This window comes from Anastrepha ludens, chromosome 4 (genome assembly GCF_028408465.1).
Source record: "Anastrepha ludens isolate Willacy chromosome 4, idAnaLude1.1, whole genome shotgun sequence".
In the NCBI taxonomy this organism is placed as follows: Eukaryota; Metazoa; Arthropoda; class Insecta; order Diptera; family Tephritidae; genus Anastrepha; species Anastrepha ludens.
The window spans coordinates 17,885,688-17,897,885 of NC_071500.1; the positions used below are offsets into that span (position 1 = coordinate 17,885,688).

The window sequence follows — 12,198 nt, forward strand, 5'->3', positions numbered from 1 at the left end:
GGACGACAAGAGCCATTCGATGAGCAAAGTTTCATTTAAACGATAAAGAGAAATTCATAAAATGCAAGAATACCAAATAATTGGCGTGTTTGAACGAGTTCCTCCTCCAATTCGCGGCAGGCGTTTAGCTGTTGTCTTCATAAGAACGACGTACAATTTTAAATCGACTTCGAACGGGATAAAGACTTTAACGAAAATCTTACATGGCATGGCAGATTTCTATTGTCCGCTATCAGAAAAAAACTTTTTCTTTCATTTCGACTTTCATGCTCGCAGTTGGTCTCGAACGCGGGCCCTACATCATTGTCATCACGCATAAGTATATTCGTATGACTGCAGCCTTTCCGTTGCTCAGTGTTGTCCAAAAAAGTGTGGATAAGTGCAATCAGGCGCACTACAGAGTTAACCAAAAGAATACGTCACATCTCTCAGCTTGTAAAGTTTCTTATGAAGATATTTGCGATTAACTATTTTATATTGCTTACATGCGGAAAATGTGTCTGGGATCAAAAAACACCTTGCATCACATTGAGTTTACGAAAAAAAAACAGATTGAAGTCGCCAAAAAAAATCTTTCTATAATATTTCTCTCTGTAGTAATCAGTATCAGTTCAATCGAAAGAATTATGTTTAATTATTATTTTTCAATTAAAAATTTTTATTAATTTTATTATATTATTCATATTTCGATATTTATCTTTTTAATCATCAAACTAATTTTTCGAGTTTCGTCAAAATATTCATGGACGTAGGTTACGTGAAACCGGCTTATGCCAGAGCGTTCAATAATGTGTGTGACTGATACATAGATGGCGGCACTAGTACTAAATCAATATTTTTTTCGAAAGTTGGCAACCTTTTTAGGCTTACTGTCAAAATCATATGTTAATCCGACCATTTGTTTACAAGTTACAGTGCTTTAAGCGACGCTACTTTTGAGTTAAAAAAAAAAATGAATTCAAAGCAATTCCGTGTGCTGATTTATTATTGTTTTTTAATGAAAAAAAATACTGTTCAATGCCAGGAATGGCTTAAAAAACATTATTCGAACTCTGCTCCATCAAAAAGAAGCATTTGTTATTGGTATGCCGAATTCAAACGTGGTCGTACAGACACCGATGACATTCCATCTACTGGAAGGCCAAATGACGCTGTTATTCCGGAAAACGTTGAAAAAACACTGAAAATCATTATGTCCGACCGTAAAGTGAAAGTGAGGGAGATTGCTGACATTCTAAAGATATCAGCAGGCAGTGTTCACACCATAATACACGAACATTTGGGTATGGAAAAGGTGTTTTCCAAATGGGTGCCGCGTTTGCTCACACCGGAGCAAAAACAACAAGGAATCGATGATTCAAAGAGCTGTTTGGACAGAAGTCGGAGTTTTTCCATCGGTACATCACAATGGATGAAACACGGATCCACCATTTCACTCCAAAGTCAAATCGGCAGTCTGCAGAGTGGCATGCAGCCGGTGAAAGCCGCCCAAAGCGACCAAAGACGCAACAGTCGGCTGCCAAGATTATGGCGTCTGTATTTTGGGATGCGCATGGAATAATATTCATCGACTATCTCCAAAAGGGGCAGACCATCAACAGCGACTATTATATAGCGTTATTGGAGCCTTTGAAAGACGAAATCGCAAAGAAACGGCCTCATATGGCGAAGAAAAAAGTGTTGTTCCACCAAGACAATGCACCGTGTCACAAATCAATGAAAACGATGGCAAAATTGAACGAACTGGGCTTCGAATTGCTTCCCCATCCACCGTATTCTCCAGATTTGGCCCCCAGCGACTACTGGCTCTTCGAAACTGAGGCCTATTTTAAAGGCAAAGAAAAATCGTTTTACAAAGGCGATATCGAGAGATTGGAAAAGCGTTGGAATGATTGTATCTCCCTAAAAGGGGACTATGTTGATGAATAAAAACGAATTTTGGCAAAAAAATGTGTTTTAATTAATTAGTCACACACATTATTGAACGAAGGTATAAGTCTCATGGGATAAGTTAACGTAAGTAAGATTTTCAATCTGCCAAAAATATTCAACTGAGAAATACATTTTTATTATAGAGCGCAAAAATTATGCTCAAAAAGAACAATTTTTTCAATCAAACTTACCCTACAGAAAACTATAATTTTTTCGATGCAAAAAAATAATATTCGGAAAAGATGTGGTCCTTCGAGATTTCCAATCGGCAAGCAAATCTCAACTAAAAAATATTTTTATATTGTATTATATTACACAGCGAAAAAATGTTGTTTGATTAAAAAATACCCCCAAAAACTAAAATACTTCGGCGGGAAAAGTAACCCTCGCAAAAGATGTGCCCTTTTTAGCTATTGAATCTTCAAAAAGTATTCAGCTAAAAAATAAATTTTTATTACAAAGCGAAAAAATTACCCTCAAGAACCATTTTTTTTATTAAAAAACACCCTATAAAAATTATCACTTTTTCGATGCCAAAAAATAATATTCAGAAAAGATGTGACCGTTTGAGATTTCCAATCTGCAGCAAATTTCAACTAAAAAATAAATTATTATTATAAATGGAAAAATGTACGCTCAAGAAAAACAGTTTCTCGATCATCACTACCTTTTTTCAATAGACCCCCCTCGTATTTGTCATACGTGCAACGTAGTTTCTATTATTCTATCATTGCATTAGTATTTTTGTGTGTAGGAAATTTAAAACAAAATGTTTCACAGCATCAGTGCTGTTATTTACTAGACCTACCTCGTATTTGTCATACCTGTATTGCAGTATTGCAATTTCTATTCTCACATTTGCGCTTTTATGTGAGTGATATTTAAAAAAAATGTTTCACAGCGTCAGCCTCATTATTCAATAGACCCACCTCGTAATTTATATTATTGCATTAGTATTTCTGAGTGCAAGTAATTAAAAAAAATATATATTTTACTGCGTTAGTATGGTTATTTTGTAGACCCAGCAATTTATATTCTAGCATTTGTATTTTTTGTTGCACGAAATTAAAACAAAATATTTAACACCATTAGCATCGTTATTCAATAGACCCACCTCGTATTGGTCATAGCTCTAAAACGATTTCTATTCTTGCTTTTATAGTTTTATGTGAAGGGAATTTGAATAAAACTGTTTGAAGTCTCAGCCTCATTATTCAATAGGCCCACCTCGTATTTGTCACATCTCGTATGTTCTACTCCTGCATTAGTAAATTTATATGCAGGAAATTAAAAAAAATGTTTTACAACGTCAGTACTGTTTTCCGATATACCGCCCTCGTATTTGTTAGACGTGTAAGGAGGTTATATTCTTCTATTCCTGCGTTAATCTTTTTATGTACAGGGAATTAAAAAAATGTTATACAGCATCAGTACCGTTTTTCAATAGACCCCCCTCGGAATAGAAGATTATAAACTGTGACACACCTGTAATGCAGTTTATAATCTTCTATTCCTGTATTAGTATTTTTATGTACAGGGAATTAAAAAAATAATTTACAGCGTCAGTACCGTTTTTCAATAGACCCCCCTCGTCTGTATCACACCTGTAATGCAGTTTATAATCTTCTATTCCTGTATTGGTATTTTTCTGTGCAGAAAATTACAAAAAGTTATTTTACAGCGTCAGTACTGTTTTTCGATAGACCACCCTCGTATTTGTCATACGTGTAAAGTAGGTTATCTTCTTTATTCCTGCGTTAATCTTTTTATGTACAGGGAATTAAAAAAAATGTGTTACAGCGTCAGTACCGTTTTTCAATAGACCACCCTCGTATTTGTCACACCTGTAATACAGTTTATGATCTTCAATTCCCGTATGTGCAGAGGATTACAAAAAAATATTTTACAGCGTCAGTACCGTTTTTCAATAAACCCCTTCGTATGTGCCACACCTCTAATGCAGTTTCTATTCAATATTTTACAGCGTCAGTCTGATTATTCAATAGATCGCCCTCGTATTTTTCACATCTTCTTACATTTACAATTTTAATACACCTGTGTATTATGAAACAAATTTTATTTTCCCAACAACAACTCGACTTTAATCGTGCGCTTTTCCTTTCCTAAATTTGGCTTTCCTTTCACTTGGAAAATGTATTTGCTAATATGATTTTGAGTACATTGCGTGTACAAATTGAAGAAAAAGCACTTGTACTTCAGCTTTGTTTACAAAATGAAAGTCTCGCAACAAAGCAAAACAAATGCAGCTGAACCCATCAACCTTAAACCGAACTAAGAAAGACCGCAGAAAAGTAAAGGCATTCTGAATTACAGCCGCTGCTACAATTACGACAGGATTTATCCCCGACTACTATTCGATAGGGCCCGAGTTCGAAGCACACCGTGAGCGAGAAACACCAAATGGTAGAAAATTTTTTCCTAATAGCAAACGCTCCTCGGCAGGGACTGCCACTCCCCTAAAAGCAGCTCTCTGCGAAGGTGACTGCAGGTCCCTTCATTTGTGAAACAACTTCAAGACGCACGTCATAAATTAGGTAGAGGAGGAGCTCTGCCAAACACCCAACAAAGCATATACGCGCCGATTATACATATATATAAACATATATATACGTGTGTATTTATGTTCGTATACTTGTTATGAAAGCAAAGCTGAAAAGTAAACTTGTGAGCGCATGAATTGCGTTGCGTGCCACAAGGAGACCCACACACATACATTCATCCCAAATATTTCGACAGCTTTCCACGTTTTACCAAATTTCTTGCGTATATTTGTTTAATCCCACTCCCTTCCCACTCGGTCTTACCTTGCTGGCAAATGGAGCCAACGTAGAAGAGCACTGACTCGAAAAGCAAGCCGAAACCTTGTTGTGCCACATCGGAGCCTGTCTGGCCGCAGCACGCATTGCCGCACCAGAGCATGCAATGCCTGCAGCTAATACGCTTCACGTCCTTCCGCCCGTCTGCTTTTCGCTGTTGGACCAACTTTCCCAGCTTTTGTTTCCGTTGCTCTTTTGTTAGACTAACCAAGGCAATGCAGGAGCTGCAGTAATGCATTGTGCTGCCTCTTATCGCCGTCCGTGTGGAATTGCAACGTCCTGGTAGTTCATCATTACCGCCGATTGTGTTCTGTTGTTTGACGGTGTCGATGCTATTGCCGCGCTCTACCTCTTGTCCTTTTGTGTCACAGCATTCACAAAGAAGTCAATTGTTTGCAATACCAATGAAAATAGCGTGCATGAAAAACAGAGAGAGAGAGGGAGAGAGAGAGACAAAAATTTGTATCAGTTCGTTGTAAGAAATAACGCAAAATTCCCCAAGCACTAAACGTGCAATGAGCGGAATGTAGCCTAGAAATTAATGGCTACGATCCCGCATTTTTCAAAGCCATGTTCGTGCCGCAAACTTTTTACAAGCGATATTTGATCAGTGCCCCAGCATGTCCTGCCGCTGCCATTGCACCTAATAACTAACGCGTTTGTCAGTCGTGGCTTGCCGGTAGCACCAATCGATGAATAAGTTTAACTGTACCAATGCATGGCACTGGTATGCGTTCGTCCTCTGAAGCTTGCAATGCATCCTGCTGGCGTTGAGCTGCAATTTTGGCGCTCACCATTGCTTGAAAATTGAAAGTTTTGATTTATATTGTCAGAAAGTTTGCATTGTCTATGGATATCCCTTCTCTTCCGCCATCTCTTCGTCTACGCTTCGGTCGGTATTTCATAAAACTGTCGACGTCAAAGGTTATAAAAATTACTAAAGTGAAAAGAAAAATCAAACATTGCCGCAGACGAAAAAAAGGAGAGGAAAATTGTATTATCGGAATTTGCAATAACTTATTTAATGAGATTTAATGTGCGACATTTTCCTTGAAAATTGATAAATTTTATATGAGGGTATTATAAGTATACCACCAAAAAGTTCCTGGAATATATTCAGAAAATTCAAAACTAAATTTTATTGCCCTAAAGTGATATTTTCGCCTTCAAAGTACTACGCATCAACTGCAACGCACATTTCCTCCAGCTCTCCGGAATAGCCAACAGAGCCGTCTTCGATTTTTTCATTGCCTCCTTTCGACTGTTAAAACGCCTTTCCTGTAGTGGTTCTTTGGCTCTATCAAACAGAAAAAAATTATAGGGAGCCATATCAGGAGAATTCGATGGCTATTGAATGGTCTTCGTTTCATTCTTGGTCAAAAATTCACGGATGTCGATGACACTGTGCGATGGTGCATTATAACAGTGGAAAATCCACGAGTTGTTTTCCAACAAACCCTTTATTTTTTAGCAAATTGCTTCACATAAACGTCTCCTAACGCCCAAATAATAATCGCTCTTAACTGTCTGACCCTCTGACGGTGTATAATACCATTGTAGTCCGTAGAAGCCATAAGCATTGCTTTCTTTTTTGACTGAAAACGACTAGGTTTTTTGGCCTTAATTCATTCGGAGCTCTCCACTAACTCGCCTGATGTCTAGATTGCGTGTCGCACCGTGTCACAAGTCAAAAAAATACATTTTCGCTGCCTGAGGTTGACCTTGGAATTAGTAAGGTAAGTAAACATCATTCTTAGCATTTTAGTGTGACTTCGCTAGGTCACTGCTGGCGCTTGTTATGTGGCCTAAGCTTTAATGGCCTAGAGAAATGCACGAATACAAAAATATTCTGTCTGTACTAGGCAAAGTTGCAAGAGGCCAAACTAACAAAGAAAGAATTTGTTTTTGTGAAAATGTTCTCTTCTTTTCACCGCGATACACCAACTGTTTCCACTTTTATATGCCTCTCTTGAACTTTTCAAATTATCCAAGGCGAATCTATTAAAGGTGATATCGGCAAATCAGCTGATTTTTTTTTCTTTCGCCGTGTCCATAAGGCTGTCAGCACAGAATTAAACAAGGCGAATTTATTTTTTGTTTTCTACTTTTCCAATACTTTGCCGTGACAAACAAACTTACAAATCATTGTTGTTGGTCTAGTGTCCCCACCTTAAATGAATGCGCCTTGAAAATATGTCTCCGTTTCCTATTTGGCATTCTCTTTTCTGCATCTGGAAACAGATAATAATGAGAGGAACCTAAAATTATATAGCAGAGAGAATTGAAGGATGAGGAAGAAATTCATTGAGTGCTTCATTTATGTTGGGCAATGCCTCGAAGAGTTTGTTTATTTGCATATTTGGTACACGTTGCACAATCATAGCCGAAAGGATTAAAAAGAAGCCCGACTCGATGAACTGTCCAAGCTCAAAAAAAAGGATCAAATCGGGTAAGGGGAGTTATGTGGCCTTTCGTGAAGCAAATTCGTCTACAAATACCAGATTTGTAAATAAACTTCCTGTGTTTTGGACCGCGATAGCGCAACATTGCTGAAGGCTGTGATTGGAAGCAAACTTCCAGCCAAAAACTCAACAAATACAGGGTTGCCCATATTTGACGGACCCGATGGATTTCGATGACTCTTTGGGCCCATTCCAATCGACGAGGCTTGTCCGCAGGCAACAATTTTTGCGTCAATTGAATCTTATACGGGAATAAATGCAAATCAATGCGGATAATTCGTTGTAAAGTGGTCCGAGCAATGCCCAACTGCTGAGAACGGCGATTTTGGGATGTCCTTGGCGACGCCTTGGACAGTTTTGATTTGGCCTCTTTGGATTAGAAAGAGCATCACCAGTGGAAAACCTTTCGTACAAACGTTTAATGGTGTTCTCAGAAGGCGCACTTTTCACATTATTTAATTTTTTATACGCACGTTGAGTTTTCATAATTGACTTCTTTTGTTGAATGTAAATTTCAACAATTTGGGAGCACTCGCGTGGCGTGTACTGTTTGATGGTAATAATTTGCTTGCACTGACGCTTCCAACGCGGTATGCCATTAAGCGATCTGACGTCTCTGTCAAAAGATACAAGGTTGCCAGATGGGTCCGTCGAATATTGGCAACCCTGTAGTATTGAACCAGCTCCCGTATTCACTTAATATGGCACGGGCGGACTTTTCTCCTCTTACTGAAACTAAAATTGCGACCTCATACGACCGATAGAAGACGTAAAAGAGAACTTAAGTTAACTCCAGAAAATTTGGTTGACAAATATTTTGTTAATTGGATTATTTATTGAAATAAAAGTATTTTTTTGAGGGAGATACAAAAATGTTTAAAAAATAGTAAATGCCATGTTTTTATTGCCCGACACTAACAACTTGGCCGAACGTAAGCATTTACCTATCACTCCAGTTAGCTTTACCACCCTCACTTTTCTTATATTTGACAATATTTTCGTAAATTTATTTTAACCACCCGAGCAACTCTAAGTTCGTCGACATTTTTTAAGCAAAGACATACGGTAACACGTACTTCTCTAAAGCGTTTGACAAAATATCTCACCGAATACTCTCGTCCAAATTTGCCTCAATGGGTATACACTTCACCTTTTTTGTCGTGGCTCAAGTCATAAATGTCCTATAGGCACTGCGTTGTAGCCGTTGATAATGCGACATGCCGTGCACTTATTGCGTCCTCTGGTGTACCGCAGGGAAGTATTCTAGAACCCCTCCTTTTTATTCTCTTTATTAATGATATTGGGTCATGACTTTTATTTCCCGAACATTTCTTGTATGCTGTCATTAACAGTACTCGTGACTCTGAAAAGCTACAATCGGACCTACACAATGTCCAGAATTGGTGCTATTTAAATCGTTTGCAGCTAAACATAAGCCGATGTCTCCACGTAAAATTTGCTAAATCAACCAATACTTCTTATATAGGGTGGGTCATGTAAAATTTGCTTTTTGAATCGGCTATAAAAAAAAAACTTATCAATATTTTTTCAAACTTTGTTTTTTATTTTGAAGATTGAACATTGTCATTTATGAATGAGAAATAGTATCGTGCAAATGACTGCCAGTCTGGCTTTACAGTAGGCAATTCGATCAACCCAATTTTTAAGCACATTTTCGATTGTTTGGGCTCTAATTTCATGAATGGCAACTTTGATTTCGTGTTTTAAAGCATCAATCGTCTCTGGATGGTTCGCATAGCATTTGTCCTTAATGGCTCCCAACAAAAAATAGTCCAACTGGCTTAAATCACAGCTCCGAGACGGCCAATTGATATCGAAATTTCGGCTGATTATGCGGTTTTCAAAAACGGTAGCCAAAAGTTCGAGTGTAACTTTGGCAGTGTGACAAGTTGCACCGACCTGTTGAAACCAAATGTCGTCCATGTCATCCTGTTCAATTTTTGGAAACAAAAACTCGTTGAGCATGTCACGGTAACGCTCGCCATTTACTGTAACCGCGGCTCCTCGCTCATTTTCGAAAAAAAAATGGCCCGATGATGCCGCCAGACCAAAAACCGCACCAAACAGTGACTCGTTGTGGATGCATTTGCTTCTCTACAGTAACGTGTGGATTTTCTGAGCCCCAAATCCGACAATTTTGCTTATTGACGTAGCCACCGATGTGAAAATGAGCTTCATCAGAAAAGAACCATTTTGGAAACAGGTTTTCAATATTTCCCAATTTTGTTCAAGCGTATAGCGTCCCATTTCGTAAATGTCAAGCCTTTAAGTAAATTATGAACACATTTGGCATGTCAAAAAAGTAGGTGGTTCAAAAAGCAAACGCTATATGGCCCACCCTAGATGTTCAAATACATAACACACATAAAAAAAAGAAAGCTATTCTGTTGTTTATTTACCCTCGTATTTTTTACTTACCCAATCGTTTTACTACACCAAAAGCGTCCAAACGTCTCTCTACCCTGGACAATAGCCACAGTAAGCATATGGTAAAGATGCCACAAAGTCCCAATAAAATCCAAACGGTATTTGAGAAGGGTTGCAAAAACACAATGCGATCCTTTGTCGTACTTGGCGGATGTCGAAATATGAAGCAGGGCCTGTAAATTTAAATGATATTTAAATTTTATTCCACATTACATGGCACTCATAAAGGGAGCCCACAGTTAGCCATCACACCACACACAAACGAACTAGCAGCCGATTCACTAAGGCGTACGCGTAGCAGGTGAAAAGCCACAAACATAAATCTTATTTTACACCAAGAAATTAAATCAACAAACATGTCCCCAGCAGGATCTAGTTTCAATTAATGTGTCAATCTTATGGGAGTACGTGCAGCATTGTAAGTATGTGTGTGTATGTGGTGGGTAGGTATTATGGACAGAACAAATTGCTTGTCCGACGCCATGTCTCTAAGCCAACTGCCGCCAAACGCCCGCACTATGTCAGCGTCTCATTGCCACTTAAGTTGCCATCAAGTCAACGTTTGTACGACCTTTCGACACACAGCGGGAAGCAACCGGAGTAACTCTAAGCGATGGTGTCCGTGGCAGCGACAACGCTAGCATTAAATTGTCGTTAATACAGCAGGAGGCAGAGCAAAAAAAGAATCACAAGCAATCACCAACAAAAAGAAGAAACAAATGAACTCAAATGCAATAAATACAAGTGCAACAACAAGGCACACGTGCAGCACACAGCCACACAGGCTGATAAGGTTAGACGCAGCAGAGCGTCGCGAAAAAATTGAGCGACGCATAAATTTGGTGCGTTTAAGAAGAGAAATGAGTATTTAAACGGTGCATTACGGAGGGGAGCAGCAAAGGCCCGCATAGCTTGCTCTGCATGCATAAGTAAATGTGCGTGTGTAGGTGTGTGTGCAGCTGTAAATACACGCATATGTATGTATATATAGCCAGTCATCAATATCAACTAATACACATCAATATAGTTGTATGTATGTGTGCATGTATGTGCTTATATATGAGTATTCCTGTGTTTATATCAAACAAACAAATGCCCTTATGCTCTCTCGCCCTCTCTCTCTTTGCCCTATTTGACTTTTTGCTAGCGTTATTGTCGGAAAGATTTATGCATGTCAACCGCAAAAGGGCAAACTTACAAACATTTATCTCGCCAATAATACTGACAACAAATACACGAACGAATACGAACAACACCAACAAATGTTGACAAGCATTGTAATACGAAAAAAAATTGGGTGTTAAACGGCGGGTCTCGTGTTGGTCGTTTTAATATCATTTTTCATGGTATTGACAGCTTACAATATGGGAAATTAAATAAACCACAACAATAAAAGCAACAAAAGCACCGAAAGCAACAAAGGTAACAGGTAGGCCAACAATAAAGACATTAGGAAAATAAGCAATGCCCTCCTCATCTCATCCACACCCACAGTCGCAGTCACATCCACTGCCATCGAATGGTGTGACATGCTCTTCACCTGTTCTCTTTACTTGTGCTCCTCACCTGTGCACTTGAGCGCTCGCCGACAGCACTAAGTTGATGCTTTCAAGTGCAAAGCTTTCAACAAATTGCTTTTCAAAATATTCTAAAAACCCAAAAACAATAATAACAACAACAAAAACAACTATTCGTATTAAAAAAAATCTTTTGCACAACAATTACAACAACGCTGACAGCAATCACTCCAATCACGTCCGATAGCGCGCACGGTCGACCATTCAGTCGCACATTTATGGTATGCCACACTTCCAGCCGCCACACTCAACAACCGCATAGTCTAAATAAGCAAATAAAATGCCTGTCACAAACTAAGTACACTGGCCATGACTCCTTTGCTCTGTGGCTACAACAAAAAAACAAGAAAAAACTGGCGACATGCCTTTCTAGCTTTAACTGAACTTTTGCTGCATTCTTCTTATTTTACCATTTATCATTTTCACTCAGCTAGCGATTATTTTTTTATTTTACTCTATTTTTTTTTGTTTTGTTTTTTTTTTTGCCCGCCTCTCACTCACCTGGCCACCCACGTCCGTGTCGTGTAATCAATCACTTTGGCACGTTCGATGCGAAAGAAAATCGGCGAACCACCAATATCCGTTTGTTTGCGTACCAGCGCTCCAATCATCCCATCGAATTTGCCATTCTTCAGGTAGCCCCAGGAGGCGGTCTTCGACAGCACAAAACTACAATAAAAAATAAGATACATATTTACGAATGTTTGTGCACGCGTTTGGGTAATTGATTTCAGAGAAATGAAATTTGTTTTTAAAAAAATTAAAAGCTCTTTTTAAAATTGCGAGTAAATTATGAGTGGGCATAATTCGTGGGAAATATTAAAAATTCCTTTATCTAAGCTTCTCTCAAAACGCTGCTTCACGAACTTATGTTACATATAGACACACACAAAATGGAATCGCGATTACTCGTAATCCAAGGGACCACCAAAATATTAGGAG

At 38.6% G+C, this 12,198-nt stretch overlaps 1 protein-coding gene across 1 annotated transcript in view; it reads right to left on the bottom strand.

Annotated features, from left to right (window-relative positions):
- Positions 1-12,198, bottom strand: part of LOC128861075 (uncharacterized) — an 85,633-nt gene that overhangs the window by 37,709 nt on the left and 35,726 nt on the right. Inside the window, exons 5-8 of the mRNA XM_054098962.1 lie at positions 11,758-11,925; positions 9,671-9,852; positions 6,554-6,574; positions 4,758-5,114 (exon numbers count right to left, since the gene is read on the bottom strand). Of these exons, the coding sequence (XP_053954937.1) occupies positions 4,758-5,114; positions 6,554-6,574; positions 9,671-9,852; positions 11,758-11,925 (728 nt within the window). The remainder of the gene's footprint in view (positions 1-4,757; positions 5,115-6,553; positions 6,575-9,670; positions 9,853-11,757; positions 11,926-12,198) is intronic.